Below are 24,742 nucleotides of genomic sequence, written 5' to 3' on the forward strand. Positions count from 1 at the left end.
TTCTCGATGATGTTTGTCACCAAAGATATGTTAGACTTCTGCAGAGTAGTGATACTCACAGTAGATACTCCTTTTGACTTCTGAGAGACCACCTCTTCTCCGTCCGTCCATTCCTCCTTCTTTAGTCTGCTGCTTCAGTGCACTGAACGTCCGGAGCTGACTGTCGAAAGAGTAGTCAAGATGACGCCGGTCGCCGTGCCAACATTGGAGGATCTAAGCATAGCCGAGAAAGAGAAGAAGCCAGACGTGGTAGAGAACGAAGAGGAGGATGGGGAGGACGACGACGACGTAGAGGGAGACGAGACTCCAGGTGCTGGAGGTTAGCTTTTCCTCTTTCGGAGTCTTGCTTGACGAAGCTTAGCTGACTTTGGCGTGTTTAGATGCAAAGAAGAAAAAGAAGAAGAAGAAGTGTGAGCTGTCAAACGCCCGGTAGTCAGATGACACAGCTGACTTGAAAATGATAGCGAAGAAGAAGAAGTCTGCTGCTTTGACGCAATCTGAACCTCCTCGAGTTGGACTGAGTAAGATCTTCAAAAATGGTGTCTACCCAGCGGGACAAGAAGTCGAATACAAAAATGAGTCAGTTGTCTGTCGACTAGCAACTGCGATGTGACAATCAGCTGATTTTGTAAAGCAGCACGACTTCCCGGATAACGAGTGCCGAGATGAGGGAGAAAGAACGACTAGCCCAAGATGATCCCTCGACCCGATATCAGAATATACGTAAAGCAGGAGAAGTACATCGACAAGTGCGCGCGTACGCTCAGAAGAATATCAAGCCCGGTATGAAGATGGTAGATATCGCAGATATGATAGAGAACGGTACGAGGGCTTTAGTCGAGGAGAATGGCTTCGACAGTGGGATCGGATTCCCAACTGGTTTAAGTGTCAATGAGGTGGCTGCTCATTATACCCCTAATCCCGGAGATACGAAAGGTGAGTGAGGCACATACCCTCTAATCAGCTGACCGGTCAGGTTCAGCTCGTATAGCTAGCTGATGACATGATGCGGTGTGTCTCGCAGTGCTGAACAACGGGGATGTGATGAAAGTGGATTTCGGTGTGCATGTTAATGGCCGAATAGTGGATTCAGCATTCACCTTGAACTTTGGTGACCCCGCTTGGGACAAATTGTTGGAAGCTGTCAAAGATGCAACGAATACCGGTATAAGCGTATGTCGACACACTGCTCACCTTGTCCTGTGTGGGTGCCGCCAAGAAGCTGACTCGTTATTCTTATTTCCGATACACAGGAAGCAGGTATTGACGTCCGATTATGTGATGTCGGAGAAGCGATACAAGAAGTGATGGAATCTTACGAAGTTGAAGTCAACGGAAAGACATACCCCGTCAAATCCATATCGAACCTTAACGGCCATTCGATAGCTCCGTACAGCATACATGGTGGAGTAGGGGAGAAACCTGGAAAATCAGTACCGATCGTGAAACAACATGGATCGAGTATCGATACTCAGAAGATGGAAGAGGGTGAATACTTTGCGATTGAGACTTTTGGCTCTACCGGAAAAGGCAGGGTGGACGAGCAAGGCGCATGCTCGCATTATGCTTTGAGTCAACATGCTCCTGAGAGGTATACTGGACAGTAAGTTCTGGTCACTAGATCACTAGATTGTCGGGTATGTATGTGCTGATGACGAGTCACAGCCATCAATCCGCGAAGACTCTATTGGCGTCTATAAGGAGGAATTTCGGCTCGTTGCCTTTCTGTAGAAGGTATCTTGAACATGTCGGAGAGAAGAATTACCTTCTTGCGGTGAGCTGTTATTCGCGATCCTTTCGACCCGGAACAAGCTGACGATAGCTGTTTGCTCGTGATTAGCTCAACACACTGGTTAAGGAGAACATCGTCTTAGATTATCCACCTTTAGTTGACCCTCAGCCTGGCGCTATGACGGCTCAATTCGTAAGCTGGTGCTTCAAGCAACGCGATGCCGACAATAGCTAACAGAATATGCCTGGTAGGAACACACTATTCTACTACGACCGACTTGTAAAGAAGTCGTTTCTCGAGGAGACGATTACTAGATTGTACTGAATACTGTTCAAACCAGTACATCCGTTACAGGATCAGGATCATGTAAAACACGGAATTTGTTGGTTGGTAGACACAGTTCGGAGAAGGAAGCTAGCAGCTAGCTTGTATTACTTATTGTCATCTCTGCATATGCACTTCTTGTCGCTCAATTCATTAAGTGTGATCTTGTGCGTATATTATAATCACCTAGTCATCGATAAAAGCATGACACTCGCTCTGTATATACGTATATACAGTCGATCATTGACGTCGTATATTGAGACCGAATGGCCTAAGGCTGAATGAGTACTTGTAGTGGTATCAGAGGTGATCAAAATCCCGAAGAGTATTGGACTAAGATCAAAATCCAAAAGTATATCCCAATAAAAGTATAACGCAGAATCCGACCACACATCCCAAGATCAAGGTATCTCGCCTCCTCCGCGTCCTTATGGCGGTGATCAACGAATTTATACCTGGCATCTGGGAGATGACGCCGCCCATACGTGAATCGATAGACGCGAGGAGGGTACGTTGTTGTGCGAAATCTTCTCTTGTTGCATATGCTTGGCTGCGGGGGGTGATAAAAGAGCAATTGAGTTGTAGGTCAGCTTCAACGTTGCATGATTGAAAGGTCAAGATGAGTGCGAGCGAGCTTGAACAGAGAACAAATCCGCCAACGGCAATGAAACGTCAGAAGCGAGTGAAACTGAGCTGGGGCTGGGACCCACTTCAAGGTATCATCCATCATTCGATGACTCGAATCTATCCTTCCTCGATCTTGCAATAATGCGTCGGTCTGAGAATTGGTAGCTGTTTTGTAATCACTAAGATACGTCGACGGTCAAGGTCAGTGCAGCGACTTATCGATCAAGACATGTGATAGACAAGATCTTCGGGGTCGAGCTTACTTGATATCTTTCCTTACTGAGCCTAGTAGATTCGACCTTCGTATACTCTGCTCGACATTGCCCTAAAACATTACGATGCTCTGACATCAGCACTAGCAGACCAAGGAGCGGTACTTTCTCTCGGTGCAGTGATATACATGGGCTTTACTGCCCAGCCATTGAAAATCTGAATTCCGTTGGACTCACCCTCGTTCGCACGAAATCTCGCCTGTAATCATCCAGATTATCCCTATGACGTTGCGCAGCATGTTGCATCGACGCCGAAGGGGGTTGCGAAGGGGAATTTATCAGTGCTGAAAGATCATCTATTGCTTGTTCGAGCTATTGTGAATCAACGCGAGTAGTCAGCCGCTACTTTTGTGATCATTGAGTCGTAAGGGATAGTTCTCTGATTCGAATGCAGCACTATCGCTCTGATTCGAATGCAGCACTATCACATGTTGCATATGCTGCGAGCATAGCAATGTCCGTTCTGCTTGGTCCTGTCGTTGTGCAACAATGAAGTCTGAACAATGGATTTTGATTCTGACTTACCTTCCCCAACAGCTCCTCGATCTCCTCTTCTACCAATTTATACCCACCCACACCATCCCCTTCTTCCTCTGCTCCCAGGTCTTTCCCGCCGCCGCCGCGGGCTATCGTAGCTGCCAATTTAGAGTATGTCGATAGTTTACTGTCTAAAGCTGTTTCTAGTGCTCTGGCATGACGTCGAGCATTATCCCATGTAGGTACTGCCATCTTATTCGTACTTCTCCGCTTCTGGTGTTGTTGATGGTGTTTGTGGAAGTCTTCCTTTGCGTATACTAGCTCAGTATCTGGCTACAATGATAGTTGAACAATGAGAAGTTGAACAGTTGAACAACGCGAAGCAACATGCATAGCTTAGCACATAGCCGGAATGCACCTGCTAAGTGGGTAGCTCAGATAAGATAAATGGCGTTATTCACCCCGCATTAATATTCTTGATTACGAGTAGTTAACGTGTCTATGTCCATGTCGCGTGTCATCCTCGAGCGGTTCATGTTCTGTCATCTCATCTGACTATACTCGAAAGGTGAAAGCTTGATCCTTTGCAAAACGAGGGAATAACGAACAGATATACGGAACACAGACGAAACACAACGGCCGAGCAAGCGAAAAGATTCCACAGCACCACAGACGAGCATAATCAGAACAGGGCCGAGACGGAATCATGCTGTCACGACGAACGATATTGTCCTCCGTGGCCTTAGGTATACTTGGAGCAGCTCATGTCTCGGCAACGGCCCTGACGGCTATGCTAGGAGCGAACGAGCGGAGTTGTTATTATGCAGACGTGGATGGTGTCGGGGAGAAAGTCGGTGAGTGATCCTTATCTTTTACTGCCATGACGGATGACTTCAAGCATATCATGCCATGTTATTTCCCTGTCTGTATATGACATGCATCTGTTCGTCCCAACGACCTGGACCTCACACGACAAGTAGACATGAGATAACACTGACGAATATGTAACTATCAAGGCTTCTACTTCGCAGTGCAGTCCGGCGGGAACTTCGAGATCGATTATGTAGTCATGGACCCGGACGATAAGGTTTTGTTGGAGGGTGTAGCCGAGAAACAGGGTGATTACATCTTCACAGCGAACAAGGTGAGTTCAGTTCAGTTCAGTTAGGTTCGGCTCGGTGCAGTCAACCTGATTCAACTTCCTCCGCTTGGGACTATACTATACTTCGCAGATACATAATCAGTCAGTCAAACTATACTATATGTACTGACGCCAATGGTGCAAATTCAGGTCGGGGAATATTCATTCTGCTTCGAGAATGAAGCGTACACTTCAGATAAATTACTTGACTTTGAGTAAGTTAAATTCGCGCAATGGTCGTCCTATTGGACGGACAAGGTGACGCGGGATCAAGCTGACGAGCACCACCCAATGCTTATCCTTCTCATCACACTCGCACTCGCACTCGCAGCATAATGGTCGAATCGGAACCTCGTCGTATACTATCCTCAACACAACAACCATTGAAAGAGCACACCTCCTCGCTCGAGGAAAGCACATACAAGATCAGCGGCTTATTGAGCAGTATAACGAGGACACAGAAATAGTACGTGTCTCTTTCGAGTCGACTGAATACTTCCACCATGAAGACTTCAGGCACCCCGATGACAAAGACATCGCTAATGCCCTTTGCCTCCCCACAGCTTCCACACGCGTCATCATAGGAATTACTCGACCGTCCTGTCGACTCAATCGAGGATATTCTGGTTCACTATCCTGGAATGCGTGATTATAGCAGCCATGTCTTTGTGAGTGAACATTCCTGCTTTAGCGTAAACCGTACCGCAACTAAAGGAGACTCTAATGCAATAGAATCCAAATATGGATATTGAAGACTTTCTTCTCGAGGTCCGGCAGGTGAGTTGACCCTCGAGTTGACCCTCAGATCTTTCACTGCAACTGGGAAAGTGCATTCAAGCTGATGTCATTCACTTCACAGACGATACAAGGTGTAGTTGACTTTGAGGCAATAAGACTATGACACGAAATGAGAATGACCAATGCATCACGTTTTACGGAAAACCTGCCCATGAATACAAGCGTCTCTCTTCACAAACATCGATGCTGAAACGCCATATATAAACAATGAGATATCGCCACAGATGAAAATTCAGATAGTTACGCTCTACCTATGGGCCTGAGCTTGACTGCCTTTGAGCCTTCGTTCCTGCTCCATCCTAGCCGATTCATGCACCGTGACAGCCTCGTCGACCCACGGCAGACTAAACAAGTCAGACCTCCTCAAGTCTTCTTCTCGGATATTACCTCCGTTCAGACCAGGAGCCCCAATCTGGTATCCTAACATCTGATCTAAATCTCTAGCTTGGACAGCTAGCCAGTTCTGGATGAATGCTTGCGGGTTGGCCCTATTCAAGATGGAATGAGAATATAAATTATCAACTGTCCGGCTTCATTGTACTGGTCCACTCATTCCCACACCATTGTTTCGGTGTGGGGATGTGGGGAAAAGCGGGTCGATGCTGATGATGCCACTCACGCGAAAGACTCTAAGAAATCCCTCTTCTGCTTAACGTCCCTGGCGAAGTAAGCCAGTTCTCCGACCTTGTCCTCCAGTTGAACTATCTCTTTCCCTTCTTTGCCCTCGAAACTTTGCACGAGGGAAGACATCTTCGACTTGAGGGGATCCTCGACCTCGAAAGGGATATCAAAGCATTTAGGATGGAAGTTGAAATCCTTGTCGACCCTACGACAAAGCGAGGTAACGCGCATCAGCTGTTGCCTTCATAACGATTGATTCGGCTCGCTTAGCTGAACTCACTGTATCGTATAAGGAATAACGATGGGATCTGGATGAGTCAAGAACCTAGTTGCCATCTCAGGTATCTGATGGAACGCTATAGGCTCTGTTCCTTGAGGGAAGATCTGCCAATAAATCAGATGACAAAAGGATTCAGTCAAGATTATTGGTAGAAACGTAGCGATTTGAAGAAGACACACCTTTTCTAAGCCTCCTACAGCTTTGATTACAGTCCCATCGTCTCGATCTTGCGCTCCGACAACTTTGATCAACTTCCACACCCCGTTGATGATCTCGGACCTCGTTCCTTCCTTTATCGAGATCAGATCCGCAAGAGGCTGTAGCACCTTGAATCTGTCTGGGGAATGACTGAGGTGGATAATGATTCGAGCATTGACATTCTGATCCCCCCGGCGCAGTATTTCAAAGCCGTCCAACGGCGGAGTGGTATTTTGAGCGTGCCACTGAAGTCACAAGCCAACATCGACGTCAACTTGGTAACCCACGAGTCAAATTAAATGTATGATTGGACTCACCTCAACGATGTTGCCTTCTGGGAAAGTGGGTGCTTCGCGATTATCGAATTCAACAATCACGCTCTTCAAGAACGTCGAAAATTTACGCTTCGTCCTGTCCAATCGCGTATTACCGAACTGCCCAGAGCCATGAAATCAACATCGTCCACTCAAATCAATTCTAAAAACGTGTCAATGAACTTGACGAATGACACCTACATCAAGTAGTCTACCTTCGATCTTCATCACCCATCCAGCGATACCTTTCCCAGTATTCACATCTACGCCTTCACCCAGCGTCTCCACTTTGCTTTCCTGCGTCAAGTTGACCGGCGGCTGACTCTCGCCCATAGTGACATCTCCATCACCTGTCTCATTCTTCTCTTCCGAGCTGTTCGCATTTTCAGCTGATTCAGCGTTGGGGGCAGAAGCAGCGTTCGCTTCTGCTTGCGATTCAGACTTCTGCCAGGGTTGATCATGTGCTGTATTTGATATGTACACTCGTAGTGTCCTCTTCACCTGATTGTTGTAATCGCATCGTCTATATTAGCAGTTGTAGAGAATCACTTGGAGATGGGGTACGTGGGGATAAATACATACCCTCGTTGGTTTCCCGAAGGTATCATTGATTTCGGCTTTCTTCCTCAAGATCGTCCAATCCAGCTTTTGTTCCAGCTTGATGAGCTCTGTAAACGCTGGTGAGTCCGGTACGAGTGCTTGAAGGACGTGAGGCGGTGGAAGGGGTGGACGAGGATGTTTCCTGTTCGCGGTAGGATATCCGCAAATTGCAATCAGCCCGACACACCGATATCATTGGGAAGGGGGATATAGTACTCTGCCTTGCATATACTCACAATCTTCTCACAGAGTCAGCATCGCCCTCAGCTCTTCTCTTGTTATCTCCTTGTCCAGATTGTTGAGGATACGACGGTGTCTGAGAGATATTAGGAGCATGCGAAGGACCAGCTTGAGCGACCGACATGGTGATCTGCAGCGGAATGTTCGAAGGAGACTAAGACGGAAGGCAGCAGAAGATAGCTGAGATTAACAGATACACGAGGGAGTGCAGTTATTGTTTACAACGTAAAGATAAACGCGAAGAAGCTCAACTTGGAATTCATGTTCTGGTTAACGCACGACGATTTCAGGGATATATTGGATTCAAGTCGTTTCTAATGAAATTACGATTTTGGGTGTGCACTTACTCTCCAGCTAATTAGGTTCACTTTCTAATTCGAGCTATTCCACGCGAATGATCGAATGATCAACTAAAAATTCAAAAGTGGAGGATCTTCACCTGTATTCATTCATCTAACACCCAATTTCTGAAAGCCCGAACGTTATAGCGGGAACCTTATCTGGGCCAACAGCAAAGGCACAATCGAACCAAGCGAAAGACTGAGTAGAATTCCGAGATGGCGAGAGGATCTTCTTCAAAGCTGAAACAACATCCTCGAGCACCTTCTACCCAAGACCAAGATATAGAGGACGATTATCTGGAAGACGATTCTGAAGTAGATGAATTCGCCGATGACTACGATTCCCCACCCGAAGGCGATGGAATAGACAATGATCTTGAGGACGAGACCGAAGAAGAAGAAGAAGAAGGCACTGGCCGATGGGAAGCTGATGATTGGGACGAGAACGATGATAGTCATGACAGCCAGGACAGTCAAAGTGGAAGTGATAGTGAAGATGAGGATGATGCGCAATTGGTGAGCAGGTGCACCACCCTGTCTACTTGTCACAAAGTGCTCATCGTCAGGCTGACTCATTCCCATGCTTTCTCTTCCTCAGAAACAACTTCAGAATGGTAAGCTTTCGCGGAGGGCTACGATATAATCAAACAAAAATCGTAAGCTAACGCTCAGTCGTACAGACCTCACTTCGTTACCTCTATCGACCTTGGCCAAAGCTCAAAAATCCCTCTCTTCGGCAAAACAAGCCTCATCCTCTGGTTCCTCAAAAGAAGATCGAGTAGCAGCGATCAAGGCGAAACTAGCTCAAATGCAAAAAGGCAAAGGTAAAGCTTCCGCCGTCGATCCTTATGCGCAAGCATCCAATCATGGTGTCACCACAAATGGTAGTGAAAGCGAAAGTGAGAGCGGAAGCGATAGTGGGCCTGAATCAGGCAGTACAAAGCGCGGAAGCAAGCATGCGTGAGTAAACATCATGCCTCGCATCGCTTCTGACCGTGGCTGACTCCCATTACGCACGTGCAGGCCCACGGCGATGAGCACGAAGAAGCAAGTTTCGAGGAATAGGCGAGTGGTCGATATTCATAAACCTGTGAGTATGGCAGTGCTTCATCTGCCATACATTCACTACAGCGAGTGACCAGTCAATGGAAGCTCATGTCCTCTTCGATCGAACGTAGGACCGTCGAGACCCGCGATTCTCCAGCGTATCAGCGGGCAATTTAGACGCTCATCTGCACAACGCATCTTATGACTTCCTCCCCTCTATGCTGAAGGAGGAAATGGCAAATCTCAGAACCGCTCTCAAGACCGCTGAGAAGGTAGAACGGAGTTGTCCGTGGGCGGAAAAGCCAATGAGGACAGCCGAGCGAGAAGCGATCGAATTGCAATTAGGTAGACTCAGAACCAAGTTGGTCAAACATGAGAACGAGGAGCGGGAAAGGAATGTGTTGAGTAAAGTAAAGAAAGAAGAAAGAGCGAAGAGGGCCGAAGGGAAGGGCGCTTGGTATTTGAAGAAGAGCGAGAAGAGGGATTTGTTATTGAAATCCAAGTTTGAGAGTTTGGAGCAGAAAGGCGGTAAGACGGCAGTTAAGAAGGCTTTGGAGAAGAAAAGGAAGAAGATCGCTAGTAAAGAGAAGAAATCTAGGCCGTTTGCGAAGGGCGCTGGTGCTGGTGTTGGGGACGGAAGCGGAAGCGGAGGTGATCAGAGGAAAAGGCAGAGAGTGTAGAATATCAGTGAAATTCAATGTTGCTGTACCTCGATCATCTTGTATCATGTATATAACATTAGCCCGGACCATGGCACACACGTTGGTTCCCGCTACACTGCAGTCCCCGTGGTCGATGACAGCTGAGCTCGACGGGTAGAGGTCAACATGAAGCACTCTTTCTTCTGCAGAACCGTGACGCCGCTCTCAAATGAGCATTCCCAAACCGTCCCTCAGTTCCATCCCTCACAGCCCTAATCTTCCATTCAATGGACCGGTCAAATCATTGAAAGCCAATAACGAGGCGAACAGTTCGAAAGCGGGATAATGCAGATGCGGGCCCGGAAGTGCTCATCAATCATGATACATACGATCCGAGCAATCCATCAACCATCAGCCATTACACCTCAATGATGTGATGTCTTTTCAGGTCAGGCGTATAAATAAACTATAATTCCCAAATATCTCTTTTGAAAGAACCAATAGCTTATCGTCCACCTTTACCGCCCTTCATAGCTTGCTTGGATACCTTGGGGACGTTGGATTGACCCTTGTTGGCGGCCTTCGAGGTCTCCTTGTCACGCTTCTCGGTCTTGGCTTTAGTGATGGCGGCAGCTCGGGCGGCGGCTCGGACTTCGGGCTTGGCAGTTCGCTTGGCCAAGATGGAGGCGAGATCGGCACCTACGATACCTCGCTGCGAAGAAGCAAAATAACATGAATCAGCATTATGACCCTCTCCAGCCGGCGGCACCCTGTGAGGACTTTGTCCCTCTTCGTCGTCCACGACCACCGTCCACCTGACGTCCTCCTCACCGTCATCGTCCTGTGTCCTCCTCACCGTCATCGTCCTGTGTCCTCATCATATAGGGCAACGGCGTCGACGATGTCAAGGTCTACTCCCGCCTTGTCCACTTCAACCCGAATACACCTGACGACACCATCCCTCATCATATCTACATCTGATAACTCCCTCTACGTCCTAGCGGTTCACCCTTCGCTACACACGACTCCTGTCCTCCTTTCCAGCTGTGTCCAAACATCTGCTCCGGAAATCTGACAATGAGAGGACTGATACCCACTTGGACCTTGACGTTCTTTCTGGATCTCTTCTTGGCGACTTCCTCCGTGATACCCTTCTTGTGCATTCTATTGACCGAATCAACATTGTTGTCGTGTGTTCATAGTTGGCGGTGGTGAGAGATGACACAGTTGACGCAGAGGGTATAGGTAACAAGTAGGTAGAGCAAGGAGAAACATCGTGAAACCATTAGCTACCATTCCCTCTCGCTTCCTCTCCTCAACCACGTAACATCAAAATCCAGATACACACCGTCGGTACACTTGGGTCCAAGCGATCTTTCTAGGGTTCTTTCTTTGCAAGAAGAGCGATTCAGACTTGTGGTTCAAGAATCGGAAGGTCTGAGCACGGGTAGTCAGGATCATCAGTTTTGTCCGTCTCCTCCCAACTCCAACTCGAATTGCCTGGTTGATATCACGTTGAACTCACCTTGGAGTCACCTCTGACGTAGACCTTTCCCCTTGAGGGGTATACCTTGTACCCAGAGAAATCACACCTGTCGACTCGCATTCTACAACAACCCAAATATCACTCAAATCAGCAAATGATATCCTCCAACTCGTTTTTGCGCTATCCAACGATATTCTTGTCGAGTCTATCTTGACGAGAATGCCGGGTCCAGATAGAGAGTGGTAGCAGATGCGTCGATACTCACGTTGCTGGTGTTGAAGGTTGTTTTTTGAAGTCTAAGAAGGAGTATCAAGTATTAATGGTCTCTTAGTGATTTTGGTGATTCGCACAATCGGACAATCGGACTGTCAGACTCGCGGTATTGCAGCTGGCACCAAAGCACAGGGAGAGAGAGCATGCAGCATGTAGAGCAGCAAAGCAGAGCCGCAAACCAAGGAAAAGGTGCCACATGATTGTAAGAGCGGATTACTCCGTCATAGCCTGGTGTCGGTGTTTAGCAGCCTCACCTGACTTTATCACCGACACTCGCGAGCATCAGGTCATCGCCTCAATGCGTAATGCGTTATTATGGATGAAGTACAGATAACATGCATACAACATTGCAATTTCATGCTTTTGCCCTTATCACGATTAAACATATAAGATCGACGCACGGATATCTCAAGAGTCCCCTTGGATCCCATGCAGACACTTCATGGGTCCTCGTGCTTAACAGTGCTCGTGCCCAATTCATCTTCTAACCCCTTTAAAAACGCATCAGCTTCTGCCTTCTTTCTCTCCTCTCTCAATCGTTCAACTTCTTGTGGACCGCCAAGCATCTTTGCCCTCTTAGCATCTATCAACGCCTTTCTCTCGTCGGCTTTACGCTTACGAGCCTCCTGAGCAGCCGATAAACCCCTTTGAACCTGTTGCGATCGAGCTTGTTCAGTCTCTTTCCGCTGTGAAGCCAACGAAGCCATCTGTTCTGCTCGAGTGTCTTCATCTAGTGAGAATTGATATTGTCCAGCTCCTCTGACCCTGACTACTCGTTTGAGTCTTGTCAGCTATGTTAACCATTTGAGTTAAGATCAATCACGTGCGACTGACCTTCTTTAGTTGAATCGTAATGGTGCGCGCGCGCTTCTTCCTCTGCCTCCAAGTATTTCTTCTTCAGAGCGTCTGCGTCCGGCTCGTACACCGGGAAGAAGTTCTGATCGCCATCTATAGCGCATGAGTCGATATCAGCGCCCGTGGATCCTGAGGACAACTTGCATGTCCGCCAGCTTACGTATGACGTTTGATTGTCTGTCCAGGATTGTGCGGCATTAGCATCGTGTCAGCTGGTAGTCGATGAGGGGACATACAAGACCTCAGCGTAGGCGGAACCCTCTTGTCCACTCTCTATACCTCCTACAGGCGGCCCTCCACGTGCATCGCGGGATGTCTGCCGCTCAGCTTCTTTCGCTTCTTTGCGTGTACCGGTTCTTGTTCGACCCATCTCATCGATATATTCTACTTTAGCCAGATCATCTTCCTCGTCGTCTTCCTCCTGCACACGTGCATAAGTCAACTTAAGTACATCATGTCATATGGGTAATTATGGCGCGACAAGCTTACCTCATCTTCGTCATGCCATTTCGGCCTAGCTGGTCTGGCTGATTCATCCTCGTCTGAGGAGTGGGACGAGTAGCCATCTTCTTCCAGTTTTCGCTCGAACTGATGATCAGAAGGATGTCAGCTGCTGTCTGACCGTATCACAAGAGATCCAAACGACTGGACATCATGAGGCAAGATGATTTAGGTAAACAGCATGAATGATGAGGAAAGACAACCTTGTGCAACATTACGAATGCGCGCATAAGGAGGACGACGGTCCCTTCGATCATCATGTCTGATGCGGGACAAGGGGCTACATGGATTACTCACATCGATGACAGCCTCTTCCATCTCTTTCTGACTCATCCCCGTGAAATCACCTTTCCTGATCGCTGCATACTTCCTTGCTTTAGCTCTCAAAATTGCCTTTCGCTGATCTTCACTGGGTCCATCTTCTTCGGCAAATCGACGAGCTTTCGCATCGTTTCGAGCTTCTGCAGCTAGTCGCTTTACAAGCCCAGGTGAAGGTCTGTCGAATGGATCCTTGCTCTGTGCGTCATCTCGCGTCAGTGAACAAGATATACAAGGCCGACTTGGAAGCGCTATGGCAGGTGGACCTCTGAAGTGGAGGTCTTACCTTTTCTAAATTACGATTCCTCGGCTGGCCTTTGACCGCTTTCTTCCCTTCTTTCGCGAACTTGTCTACGTGTTCTGCTGTTATTGCTCTCAAGTCCAGTAAACTCCCTTGGGATATCGAGGATGGCCCTGCTTTGTTGGACATGCTGACTAGACTAGTCGAGTATAGACCAACCGTCAATGACAATCGAGGAATTCTATCAATGACGCACCGGACTCGACAGATTACCTTGACGCGTTGAGCTAAAGTGGAAGTGCCACATTTACCGGTAATATCGTCATTGAATCATTGAATCATTGATCACGTTCAACCAGATCTGGATGATGCGAGGCAAATTCACTCAGCTGACGGAACCAATTTCACACCACCAAGTCCCCCCTCCCCCTCTCCCTTTTCCCCTCCGTTCATACCGCACCACCCAGCATCAAACATCCCTTTCTTCTTGTTTATTCTCTCTTCATCTATCATTCAATCAATTGACTTCGCCTCATACAGAAATCAATCGAATCAAGTCAAGATGTCGCAAGGAAAAGTCTACGTCGGTATGTGACCGTCTACCAATCGTCAACTCACACCAATCCCCTATACGCAGAGAAGGAGGAGGACACGAGTGGGACGAATCAACACCCTCTCGTCAGCGTCTCATCATGCCGTATCAGTCAACTTTTACTCGTATCGACATCGCTTGACATGATATAATCCGCTCTCTGTGTCCGAGGATCCCTTCTCTCGCTACGGTCTTCCATAAATAGAGCTATTGCATAGTCTACTGCATACGAAGACTCATGCAACGTCTTGACTTGATCATGGCTTGGACTTTGGGCTTTGGGCTTTGGAAGGGATTCTATGGTTCGTTGTCTCGTGATTCAGTCGTATTGATCTTGTTCTCTCGTGTACTTAGGAAACCTTTCATGGAACACCAATGATCAAGTCTTGCTCGAGGTTCGCTTGTTTCGTCTTCTCGTGAATTGTGTGATGTGCTTATGTCTCTGATATATTACTCTCGTCATCTTCTGTGGTCTGGTCTGGTCTGGTCTCTCGATATTCGTGTCGATGTCAAACGTCTGGTCTCGTCTGTCTGGTCGTCATCTCGGTCTCGCTTCTGAACTCGCTTTCGTTCGAATTCCTCGAACAATGCCTCGATCAATCTCTCACATACAATGTGCTGAATTGCTTGAATCGAAATCGCTCTGATCAACCTGGTCTCGAAAACATCATCATCGATCAAACTAACAGGCTTTCTCTGCCTTCGGACAAGTCGTTGACGTCAGTTTGTCTCCGCATATAATACAAAATGTCTGCGATCGGATCTGACCTGGCATCGTTGTGTATAGTGCATCGTCATGAAGGACCGAGAAACCGGTCGATCAAGAGGTTTCGGTTTCGTTGTATGTGTTCCTCGCTCAGTGTCGAGTGTCTGGTCAGGTCTGATCAAACCTTGATATAGACCTTCAGCAACGCTTCCGATGCCGAGAACGCCATTGCCTCGATGAACGATCAAGAGATCGACGGCCGACGAGTCAGAGTATGTTTATGTTCTCCTTGTTTCGAGCGACACATCATACTGAGCTATGTATATTCAGGTCAACCTCGCTAACACCCGAGGATCCGGTGGTGGTGGTGGCTACGGTGGTGGCTACAACTCCGGTTGTAAGTCCACGCTTTTATCATGATCACATCACTTGGCTTCCGCGATACCGGCTCGCCCGTCCTCTCTGTCAGTCGATACGTATAATCAGTGCTGAGTATCAACACCGATCTCTTGCACAGACGGTGGTCAAGGTGGTTACGGTGGTGGCCAAGGTGGCTACGGTGGTGGTCAAGGCGGTTACGGTGGAGGCCAAGGCGGTTACGGCGGAGGCCAAGGCGGTTACGGTGGTGGCCAAGGTGGTTACGGTGGACAAGGTGGCTACGGCGGTCAACAAGGTGGCCAAGGTGGTTACGGTCAGCAACAAGGTGGATACCAAGGTGGCGCCCAAGGCGGCTACGGTGGTCAACAAGCCTGTAAGTAATAACTCATTTCCCTTTGAGATTAAGTGGTGTGTCGAGTGGTGTGCGGTGCTGTGTGTTGCGTGGTGTGTTGCGAGGCGACGTGTTTGACTGGAATCTCTCACATATTCCGCCCTCCTTCGTTGTAATTTGTTTGTGGCTTGTATCTGTATCTGACTGTCTCGTTCGTTCCCGCAGACGGTGGTCAAAGTGGTGGCTACGGAGGTGCCCAAGGTGGTTACGGTGGTGAACAAGGTGGTAAGTATCACATAACCCTTGTGTATGATCTTTCTCGCTTCGTTTCTCGCTGGTCCTGTCATGTGTTTCGACAAAATGCGAAGATTCAACCGCGCGCACTGAAACGCATACTAGTTATGGTATGATGAGACTGATAATCATTTCAACCAATTAGGAGCTGGTCAAGGTGGTTACGGCGGTCAATACTAAGCGGATGGTTAGTGCTTCTTTCGCCCTCTGTCCTGCTGTCGAATCAACGCTGATCCAAACTATTTCACCAGCTTCAATATGGATCGAGATTCCCTTTGCCTTTTTTTTCTTTTTTTTAAGTACTCCAATCAAATCAAGTCAACCTAAGACTTCCTCTATAACCTACTATCTACAATGAATGAATCTGATTTTCTCCCCTACAAGCGCGAGACAGCCTTAGGCATATCTGGTGCCTTGGCCAGACGTTCAGACACATATGTTTCAATTGTGACTTCGATCCCAGTACTGCTGACAGTATCCCTCGATGAGACAATGGAAGCGTTCCTTGCAGGTTCATGAAATTTACTTGCCCCAAACAGGGCAGTTGAATTTGAGTAATCTTACATACATGCTTCCAAAACAAGCATCTCGCGAATCAACCGGGAACTTTTGTGTCAGTGGCGGTCATTTGATTGATCGCTTGATAGTCAGTTTTAGTCAAGATCTCAATTGAGCTTGTTTTGCTTTCGATTCCATTCAAATGTTGGCAATGAAATACGTTGAATACAGCTTGGATACCGCAGGTGGGATGTATAGTCCCTTCGAGCGCTTCCAATACACATAACCTCTTGGCAATCTCCAAGTTGAATGCGTTTCCCTTCCCCGTTGCTTCGTTTTTCCAAAGGAGAGTTTGATACTTGTCACTGACCGGCCAGCAGGACTGGACTCACCAGCGTTGGAAAAAAAGGCGGACGCGTACTTCTATCCGATATCTACCATTCGTCTCTGTTGAACAATGATCTTCGTGTTAGAACCTCAGAGCGCGGGCTCTCAGCTTGGCAATCCGGATGAAGCTCAACCAAACGGGCTGTACACCTACACACTCACAGAAGGCGCCAATGTAATTGCCCCTACGCGCGTAGGAGGTATGACACCGCCTTCGACCATCACAAATGGTCTCGGTCCAGGAGTGACGGTCACACCTTCATCGATGTTCTCGACGGACTCCATGAAAAGCGAAATGATCATCACCAGACCTGCCAATCCTACCTTACCTACACCCGCGGACACTGCAGCGTCTCAGTCCACTTCTGGCAGCAGCCGCAATTCGAAAGTCCATTCAGCCGACCCCGACTCAACAATGAACTACAACCACACGACCTTGATAGTCATCGTGGTATTGGCTTGTCTTTCGATACTTGCTGTTGGCCTGTGGTATTTCCGACGATCTAGAGCGCACAAGCTCCTATCGAACGGGATGACCGATCTGGAGTCTACCTTCCAGGAGAAGAGATCTTCCATCTCAAAGGCAATTTCGAACAATCATAACAGAAGGAGCTGGATCAAGTTGAACGAGGAAATAGGTAATATCCAAGAAAAAGAGAGAGAAGCCGAAGAGGTGAGAGAAAGCACTATTCCGCCAGCTGTCTTACCTATCCAAGTCCCTCAATCTCACCTAGACGGAAGACATGTGGAGCAACATCAACAGCATGCAAGGCAGGTCCAGCCATTGGAAGTGTATGAGTATAACACGACTGCGGTCCAGCAGATATACCCGAATGCAGATACCCAGACCTCGTCCATGAGAACTGTGGCAGAGAGGCGAAACTCAACGATCAACCATTTCCCTGTTCCCCCATCGACAATACCTAACGTACGAGCTTCCCCTCCAGTTCTCGCTACCAAGCGCGTCGAGAGAGACATCCAAACCAAGCATCAACAAAAGCAAGAGGATATATTCGAGTCACCCAAAGACCAGCTGCACGTGCTTTCGCCTGAGATCGGAGTGGCAACTACCAGTCATTTACCCGCTTCGTCCAGCCGGTCCGCAGTAGCTGTCGATGGCTACCCGACCGGAAGACTCACTGGGTCTGGCAGAGATCTCACGAGGATGGCAAGTCAAGATTCTGATGCTGAACTGGAGATGCCTAAACGAGTGAGTGTTTGACGATATCGCTACACAGGTGGTTGTGTGAACCTTCACTCATCGATAGGTGACATAGCAATCATTGCCTTACGTTCTACCTGTACAAGAGGCTGAAAGAACCCCGACCTTCATATCACTCAATCAGATAAATCAGAAACAGAACACGAACAACGACCATCACAAACAGTCTCCCGAATATAGGAGTCCGACCGAGTCGATGTACGTGATTTACAAAGACAGGAATACGATTTACCAAGGCAAACAATAGATAACCATGACAGCTTCCTCTGAACTCTGCCAAATGCAATGATCGAGCGGGGAATAAGTATCACAGTTCAGGTTCCATACACCTTGTATATTGGCGTACAGTGGTTTTGCAGTGAAACGCATGTATCACTCCATGGCAGGAAGGAATGAATCCGGCTCTTATCCAAAAGCAAGATGTCATTGTGGATTGCATGGTTATACATGTGTGAGCTATGCGCGAGACCGAGCAGTATAAATTGTCTTTACAAATGAGGATGTATACTTTATATACTTCATGTTGATCTGGTAGGGCTTAACACTAGACAGCGGTTTATTGACTTTTCTCTAAAGCCTTCTCGTAAGCCATGAGGCCGGTGACACCATCTTCCTTCTCGAGGGCGGATCCAGCCTCGTTGGTGTAATCCAAAATAGGTCGTCTCATTCTTCTGTTGGGGTGTCCGCTATGTTTCTCCAAGTAGTATTTGGTTCCAGCAATACCACCTCTGGTGAAGGATGCGTCCGCCTCACTGACAAGATCTTGCAGTTCCAAAGCTTTCTTCAAGTCTTCTGCTGAGGGACTGGATGATTGAGCTACCTTGTCTGAGAGCTCGAACAGCTTGACAAGAGATCGAGGGTAGATGTTTCCGAGACCCATGATAGCTCCGTGGCCTTTTCCACCGATGACGGCGGGAGCCATGAAATCTGCGAATCCTCCCAAAGTCAAGAATTCGGGAGCGACGGAAGATTTTCGAGGGTGCTGGGAGAACGATTTGACAGCTGTCTTTCCGGTGATTCGAGTCAATTTACCGACGGCACCACAGGTCAACTTCACACCGCAGATATTCGGGCCCTCTAAGGCGATCGAGTTGATCAAATCGGAATCCATGTCGATACCGCCTGCTGCGCCGGGGAAGTTGTAAATCATGACTGGGATAGGAGATGCTTCTTGAACATCCAAGAAGAATTGCTTGAGGGCCGGCTTCTGGAGAGCCCCGGCATAGTATCCGGGTGGGATCACAATGACCACATCGGCACCTGCTTCAGCGGCGAGTTTGGAAAGTCTAATAGTCTGTCGAGTAGAATTTCCACCACTATAATTCAGGACGGAATGTAGTCATATCAGCAACGCGATCACAATGCAGGTGATATAGGAAAGGCTGGACGTAGGCACGTGAGGTCATTAGGGCCGATACGGGCCGACTGACGAGATTCGGCTCAGCCGGTTCGCGGTGGGCATTGATGTTGTCATGCGTGTATTCTGGGAACAAACGTTGACTCACGTTCCAGCGATGACAACGGTATCATGCAAACCAGCCTCGTCCAACGCCTTTCTGGTCTCCTTGAAAAGAGTGGATCTCTCATCATCAGTCAAGTGAAAAGCTTCTCCCATTGAACCGCAAATGACTGGCTGCATGCCGACTTTGGCAAGTTTGACTACATGCTTTCGGAAAGTGTCGAGATCTGCGCCGCGTAGATCAATCAGCGACGGCCCTCTCTCAAGCAGAGAAGTAGCCGGGGAACGTTGTGATCACAGGCGAAGTACGGATCAGGCGGCAAGGATGGATACCCTTACTCACCAAGGTTCTCCTGCTCGTCGAAGAAAGTTGGGATGGGTGCCCAAACTCCCGGTTTGAGGGTTCTAGTGTGGCCGTTGGTAGCAGTCATCTTGTCGCTTTGTCCGATTTCGTGATGATGTGAGGGATGATCAACAGCAGAGAGATACACGATTATCTTTCTACAAGCCAAATGTTCAGGTGGGTTCCAATCCTAACAACGATATCCATCTTATATGCTTGATGCATGCAACTAGACCCATCTTGTTTTTCTATAACGACATTCGGTCCGAAAATCTCCCGATCTAGATCACCGGACGGTAAACGGGCCGGCGGTTCCTGACCGCATGTCTGCTGAACTCAAACCTCTGAAAGACGGATCCAAATGTTACAAAGTTGAATCTCACATGATATATAGACCAGCAAGCATGTGCTTCCAAAAGGTCGTGGGAGTCCAGATCTTCTATATGCATGACAGTGGTCGTTGATTTGTATATAAATCAGAACAGACGATATACGAATACCGGACTGCCAAATGCAATGACATATGAGTCGTATCACCCAATGGTTGAGCCTTCGGAACTCGCGGTTGCGTTTGCGCCAATCCGTCGCGCGCATGCGGCGTTGCGTTTCGCATTGTGCGAACTCGGCTATCTAGCATTACGAAGAACCGACACCATGGTTCGGCGTATCGTGTGCAATGAAGAGGCAAAGCCACCACCCTGACGACTGATATCGTATGACCTACGGCACATCGATACGAGCCCTGGACGCACCAGTGTCAGGTCGAACAGGCCTTGAGGGATCGACAGCAGGTTTCGATCCCGTAGCGCCTCCACCTCGTCCCCCTCTTGTCGACCCGCCTGGTCCAGCTGTATTTCTGGTCAAGATTTCCATGACTTGTGCTTTACCAGTCCGGCTCTTGCCTTTACCCCTTCCTCCGCCTGCTTCGCCGCCGGTTCTGTCTCCCTCGACCAATTTTACATTTCTGTCTCCGCCTTTCCCACTGCCTCCCCCTCCCCTTCCACCTTGCTTCCCGCCATCGGGCTTGGATCCTGCTGGCGATGCCACACCAGAAGGGGTGGACCTGCCTGTCTCTTGCTTTAGAGCAGCGACTTGAGCTGAAGCTTTAGCTTGCGCTGAAGGTTTCTTGGTTTGAGTCGGCTGTCCTTGTACTTCTGTTGCGTTGGACCTTTCAGTCGATTCCCCATCTTTCTTTCCCTTTTTCCTGTTCCTGCCTTTCTTCTTGCCGTCCCCGTCGCCCTGAGCGGATGTTTGCGATTCAGGTGTGGATGCAGAGATGTGTACTTCCCGACCTTTCCCAGCGACCATGACTGGTCCAGAGCCAGCTTGTGCGGCACGTTTGGTAGCCGCTGCTGTGACGCTTGCCAATGCCGCTGCACGACGAGCACCTTCGTTGGCTGACGAGGACGATGCAGCCGATTTCGAGGATTTGGACTTTTTGGATTTGCCTTGACTTCTAAGGTGATCTAGCAGGGGTGTCGAAGTGGGTTGGGACACTGGAGCTGTTCGAAGAAGGATCAGCTTATCTGCGTCGCCTGTGAATGTTGAAGCTTACTTGAGACTTCTAGGGCAGGTTTGACCGGCTCAGCTTTGAGACTTTCCATGTATGACAGATAATCTGGATCTGTAATTACACTATGTCAGGCTCGAACACAAGTGCAGGCGATGTCCATCACACACCTTCATCGATAGTACCTTGTCTGGCGTCGACTTTGACTTTTGCCTTGTATGGGGTCTTCTGGACTGGGGCAAATTCCACTACAACACGATATTCCGCACCTGTACCGAGAAAACGCTCAGCGGCTATCAAATCAATGGGGTGCAGGAAAGGGGCAAACATACCAGTCTTCGCCTTATATACATGACCATCGAAACCTTTGACAAAGTCTACTAAAGCTTCCGGACTCGCCATGAGAACATATGCCCTCGAGTGTACAGGATGAGCATCGTATGAGCTGGGAAAAGCAGATTCAGTATGTTTATTTGTTCTAAGATTCTGAACGGAGAATCCATTAGGAAGGACGTACCCATCACCCGCCTTCCCCTTGATATACCGTTTCCACAGACAGCTATTATCGTCGATCCATGCCGCAACGGATTTCCAGAATATCTCTTCGGGCAAGGTGGGCGGTAGTCGCCTTATGATCAATTTGTTTCGCACCGAGGCGCCTGCGGAAACTTGCGCGACCATGAACACGCAATGTTGTATGCTGGCCACTCGTGGACCAATTTGCGTGATATCAAGCTGTATTTGAGGTTGCGCGTGAGCCAGAGTGATCCCAAATTGCTCGATGTCGAAGTTGTCAGCGAGGAAGAAAGGAGAAGATGTTCTTGACGCAATTGAGTGGTGGCAAAACAACGTTGAATTGGGTGTTCAGGCACCGACAAGATATCACGTGACTTTCACCGATTTTTTGGCCGTCGCTCTCTTCTGCCTATTTGACATTCTGTATTGGCCTATGTTATTACTATCGATGTGTAGCATCTGATTATTAAGCGTTGGTCAAAAGGCATAATGTCGAACGACTTCATCACGACGATAGACTCGGACGACGAGTCACCAAATTACGGAGAGTCCAGTGCTCCGCGAGGGAAAACAACAGCCAAGAACGATGATTTGGATCCAGATTTCGAATTTGATTTTGCCGGTGGACGAGAGACCGGACTAGACTTGTGGGGAGGTGATGAAGTCAAAGGGCTAAAGAATGGAGCCGAGGTACGTTATTGCTGGTCGCAGCACTCCGGGCTGTCCGGGACAAAGCTGATCAGCTTTGTAATAGCCAATCAATGTCGATGATATTATCGCTAGACGACGAGGTAAACCCCTAGAATCATACAATGACCGTAAACGGAAGCGAAAGGCTGTTCAAGAAGAAGAAGAGGACGACGAAGAACAGGAGGAGGAGGACGACGAAGCCAACGACGACAACGATGAGGATGAGGATGAGGATATGGAAGACGGGTCATTGGCAAGCGAAGCGTCGGGCAGCGAAGAAGACGATGAGATTTCCCTTGATGGGTCGGACCTAGAGCTGGTATCAGAAGATGAGGCAGAGGCGGTCTCGAGCGAAGAAGAGAGCAATGAGGATGAGGAAGACCAAGAAGACGAAGACGATGAAGATGAAGATGCCGAATCCTCGGATGACGAGGATGAAGAAACGGCAGCTGAATTAGCTCGAAAAGAGGCATTCTTCTCTAAAGATCCCACATTGACCGATGACCCTACTTTACCTTCCACTTTCGCCGCTATGAACCTATCCCGACCGCTCCTCCGAGCGCTTACTTCACTCCAACTTACCACGCCGACGCCAATCCAAGCTCGAGCCATACCTCTAGCATTGCAAGGTCGAGATATCTTAGGTTCCGCTGTGACAGGTTCCGGTAAAACCGCTGCCTTCATGATCCCATTATTGGAGCGACTGTGTTATCGAGACCGAGGGAAAGGTGGCCAAGCTTGCAGAGTCCTGATCCTTTGTCCAACTCGAGAATTGGCTGTTCAATGTGAAGCTGTAGGGAAAGCTTTGACCGAAAAGGGTGGATTAGATGTCAGATTCGCATTACTGGTTGGTGGATTATCGTTGAACGCTCAAGCTCATACACTTCGAACACTCCCCGATGTCCTCATCGCCACGCCTGGTCGATTGATCGATCATCTCACCAACACACCCTCTTTTACTCTCTCAGCGCTGGACGTACTGGTCATCGACGAAGCAGATAGAATGTTAGAAGCCGGATTCACCGATGAGCTGGAAGAAATCATAAAAGCTTGTCCCCGATCTAGGCAGACTATGTTGTTTTCAGCCACAATGACCGATTCGGTGGACGAGTTGGTCAAGTTATCTTTGGACAAACCAATCAGAGTATTTGTCGACCCGAAGAGGAACACGGCAAAGGGATTAGTGCAGGAATTCGTCAGAATAAGATCGGATGATACTAGATCACCAAGTTTATTGGCTTTGTGCAAGAGGACCGTCCGAGAGAAGTGTATCATCTTCTTCAGGAGTAAAGCGCTGGCCCATCAAATGAGAATTGTTTTCGGGTTGAACGGTCTGAAAGCGGCGGAACTACACGGTAATTTGACACAAGAACAACGTCTACAAGCTCTCAACGATTTTAAAGCTGGATCAGTCGATTATCTCTTAGCCACCGATCTGGCTTCTAGAGGTTTAGATATTAAAGGTGTCGAGACAGTTATCAACTACGATATGCCAGGACAATTGGCTCAGTACACTCATAGAGTAGGAAGAACCGCCCGAGCGGGAAGAAATGGTCGATCGATTTCTTTGGTGGGCGAAGCAGATAGGAAAATGTTGAAAGCAGCCATCAAGCAATCTGAAGCGGATCAAATACGACATCGAATCATTCCACCCGAAGCAGTCAGCCTGATGTCGGATAAGCTCAACGAGATCAAAGATGAGATACAAGATGTACTGAGAGAGGAAAAGGAGGAGAAATTGATGAGACAAGCGGATATGGAGCTGAAGAAGGGTCAAAATATGGTCGAACACCATGATGAAATCCATGCCAGACCAGCGAGAACATGGTTCCAGAGTGAAAAGGACAAAGAAAAAGCGAAATCCGCAAGTAAGGAAGCTTATGTCGGGTCATTCCCCACTGCCAATGCCAATGGGAAGGATCCCAAGAAAGACGGTAAGAAGGACCCGAATGCGCCGAAACGTGGGAAGTATGATGGTCTTTCAAGAAAAGCTAAACGAAGAAAGATGGCGATGGAAGAGGATCAAGCAGATCAGCAATCTTCAAAATCTACAGCATTGGCTATACGAAATGCCAAGAAGGCTTCTCGACCTGTCAAGATCACTGAGGCTCTGCCAAAGACCAAATCTGCACCCAAGAAGAGCTCAGGTAAGGTTGGAGCCGGCAAAAGAAAATCTGCATTCGATGATGATAAGCCAAGCAAGAAGCATGAAGGTATGCGCGCAAAGCCTACTAAGGTGAATTTAGATAAGAAAGGCAAAGGTGGCAAAGGTAAACCCAAGGGCAAGAGATAGGGGTCTGGAGACTTTTTAGCATTGTTCCGTAGTGTGGCTCTTCATGTATTGTATGCCACATTGGTCCTCATTATCAGAGCTTCACTGAAAAAGCAATGATTTCGGTTGCGACCGTGGAGGCCGACTCAACGGTGAGATGATAGCTTACCTTGTCTGGCGATGGCATGCCAGTTTCTGCCTTTCTCTGCACGAGTGT

General features: G+C 48.3%; 12 protein-coding genes across 12 annotated transcripts; 6 read left to right on the forward strand and 6 right to left on the reverse strand.

The window, feature by feature from the left end:
- Positions 1–180: 180 nt before the first annotated feature.
- On the forward strand, positions 181–2,046 carry I303_108431 (methionine aminopeptidase, type II; the record flags this gene model as incomplete). Its single annotated transcript, XM_018410517.1, has 9 exons — positions 181–319; positions 381–410; positions 465–579; positions 638–936; positions 1,025–1,173; positions 1,254–1,603; positions 1,666–1,774; positions 1,841–1,924; positions 1,984–2,046. 9 exons carry the CDS (start codon positions 181–183, stop codon positions 2,044–2,046), a joined length of 1,338 nt encoding a protein of 445 aa, XP_018260326.1.
- A 349-nt stretch (positions 2,047–2,395) lies between these two features.
- I303_108432 (uncharacterized protein) lies at positions 2,396–3,684 on the reverse strand (the record flags this gene model as incomplete). Its single annotated transcript, XM_018410516.1, has 5 exons — positions 2,396–2,606; positions 2,767–2,862; positions 2,947–3,008; positions 3,133–3,267; positions 3,481–3,684. 5 exons carry the CDS (start codon positions 3,682–3,684, stop codon positions 2,396–2,398), a joined length of 708 nt encoding a protein of 235 aa, XP_018260325.1.
- Positions 3,685–4,138: 454 nt separating this feature from the next.
- On the forward strand, positions 4,139–5,354 carry I303_108433 (uncharacterized protein; the record flags this gene model as incomplete). Its single annotated transcript, XM_018410515.2, has 6 exons — positions 4,139–4,286; positions 4,449–4,576; positions 4,724–4,788; positions 4,905–5,039; positions 5,137–5,241; positions 5,306–5,354. 6 exons carry the CDS (start codon positions 4,139–4,141, stop codon positions 5,352–5,354), a joined length of 630 nt encoding a protein of 209 aa, XP_018260324.2.
- Positions 5,355–5,618: 264 nt separating this feature from the next.
- On the reverse strand, positions 5,619–7,748 carry I303_108434 (uncharacterized protein; the record flags this gene model as incomplete). Its single annotated transcript, XM_065969831.1, has 8 exons — positions 5,619–5,859; positions 5,991–6,197; positions 6,273–6,376; positions 6,452–6,715; positions 6,788–6,904; positions 6,986–7,285; positions 7,367–7,526; positions 7,621–7,748. 8 exons carry the CDS (start codon positions 7,746–7,748, stop codon positions 5,619–5,621), a joined length of 1,521 nt encoding a protein of 506 aa, XP_065825903.1.
- A 433-nt stretch (positions 7,749–8,181) lies between these two features.
- I303_108435 (uncharacterized protein) lies at positions 8,182–9,692 on the forward strand (the record flags this gene model as incomplete). Its single annotated transcript, XM_018410513.1, has 5 exons — positions 8,182–8,481; positions 8,564–8,579; positions 8,646–8,925; positions 8,989–9,055; positions 9,144–9,692. 5 exons carry the CDS (start codon positions 8,182–8,184, stop codon positions 9,690–9,692), a joined length of 1,212 nt encoding a protein of 403 aa, XP_018260322.1.
- Positions 9,693–10,158: 466 nt separating this feature from the next.
- I303_108436 (uncharacterized protein) lies at positions 10,159–11,259 on the reverse strand (the record flags this gene model as incomplete). Its single annotated transcript, XM_065969832.1, has 4 exons — positions 10,159–10,365; positions 10,751–10,817; positions 11,002–11,090; positions 11,179–11,259. 4 exons carry the CDS (start codon positions 11,257–11,259, stop codon positions 10,159–10,161), a joined length of 444 nt encoding a protein of 147 aa, XP_065825904.1.
- Positions 11,260–11,852: 593 nt separating this feature from the next.
- Positions 11,853–13,516, reverse strand: I303_108437 (uncharacterized protein; the record flags this gene model as incomplete). The annotated part of the gene is made up of 7 exons (XM_018410511.1): positions 11,853–12,181; positions 12,247–12,360; positions 12,428–12,444; positions 12,504–12,688; positions 12,757–12,855; positions 13,066–13,284; positions 13,373–13,516. The coding sequence occupies 7 exons, from the start codon at positions 13,514–13,516 to the stop codon at positions 11,853–11,855; spliced, it is 1,107 nt and encodes a 368-aa protein (XP_018260320.1).
- Positions 13,517–13,889: 373 nt separating this feature from the next.
- I303_108438 (uncharacterized protein) lies at positions 13,890–15,808 on the forward strand (the record flags this gene model as incomplete). Its single annotated transcript, XM_065969833.1, has 9 exons — positions 13,890–13,914; positions 14,274–14,314; positions 14,609–14,638; positions 14,707–14,760; positions 14,820–14,897; positions 14,956–15,022; positions 15,143–15,298; positions 15,596–15,619; positions 15,774–15,808. 9 exons carry the CDS (start codon positions 13,890–13,892, stop codon positions 15,806–15,808), a joined length of 510 nt encoding a protein of 169 aa, XP_065825905.1.
- A 775-nt stretch (positions 15,809–16,583) lies between these two features.
- I303_108439 (uncharacterized protein) lies at positions 16,584–17,982 on the forward strand (the record flags this gene model as incomplete). Its single annotated transcript, XM_018410509.1, has 2 exons — positions 16,584–17,723; positions 17,791–17,982. The coding sequence occupies 2 exons, from the start codon at positions 16,584–16,586 to the stop codon at positions 17,980–17,982; spliced, it is 1,332 nt and encodes a 443-aa protein (XP_018260318.1).
- Positions 17,983–18,291: 309 nt separating this feature from the next.
- Positions 18,292–19,625, reverse strand: I303_108440 (uncharacterized protein; the record flags this gene model as incomplete). Its single annotated transcript, XM_018410508.1, has 3 exons — positions 18,292–19,051; positions 19,241–19,421; positions 19,538–19,625. The coding sequence occupies 3 exons, from the start codon at positions 19,623–19,625 to the stop codon at positions 18,292–18,294; spliced, it is 1,029 nt and encodes a 342-aa protein (XP_018260317.1).
- A 632-nt stretch (positions 19,626–20,257) lies between these two features.
- Positions 20,258–21,728, reverse strand: I303_108441 (uncharacterized protein; the record flags this gene model as incomplete). Its single annotated transcript, XM_018410507.1, has 5 exons — positions 20,258–21,039; positions 21,093–21,161; positions 21,218–21,316; positions 21,380–21,492; positions 21,565–21,728. 5 exons carry the CDS (start codon positions 21,726–21,728, stop codon positions 20,258–20,260), a joined length of 1,227 nt encoding a protein of 408 aa, XP_018260316.1.
- Positions 21,729–22,052: 324 nt separating this feature from the next.
- On the forward strand, positions 22,053–24,546 carry I303_108442 (ATP-dependent RNA helicase DRS1; the record flags this gene model as incomplete). Its single annotated transcript, XM_018410506.1, has 2 exons — positions 22,053–22,253; positions 22,318–24,546. 2 exons carry the CDS (start codon positions 22,053–22,055, stop codon positions 24,544–24,546), a joined length of 2,430 nt encoding a protein of 809 aa, XP_018260315.1.
- Positions 24,547–24,742: the final 196 nt, after the last annotated feature.

This window comes from Kwoniella dejecticola, chromosome 11, assembly GCF_000512565.2.
Source record: "Kwoniella dejecticola CBS 10117 chromosome 11, complete sequence".
NCBI lineage: Eukaryota > Fungi > Basidiomycota > Tremellomycetes > Tremellales > Cryptococcaceae > Kwoniella > Kwoniella dejecticola.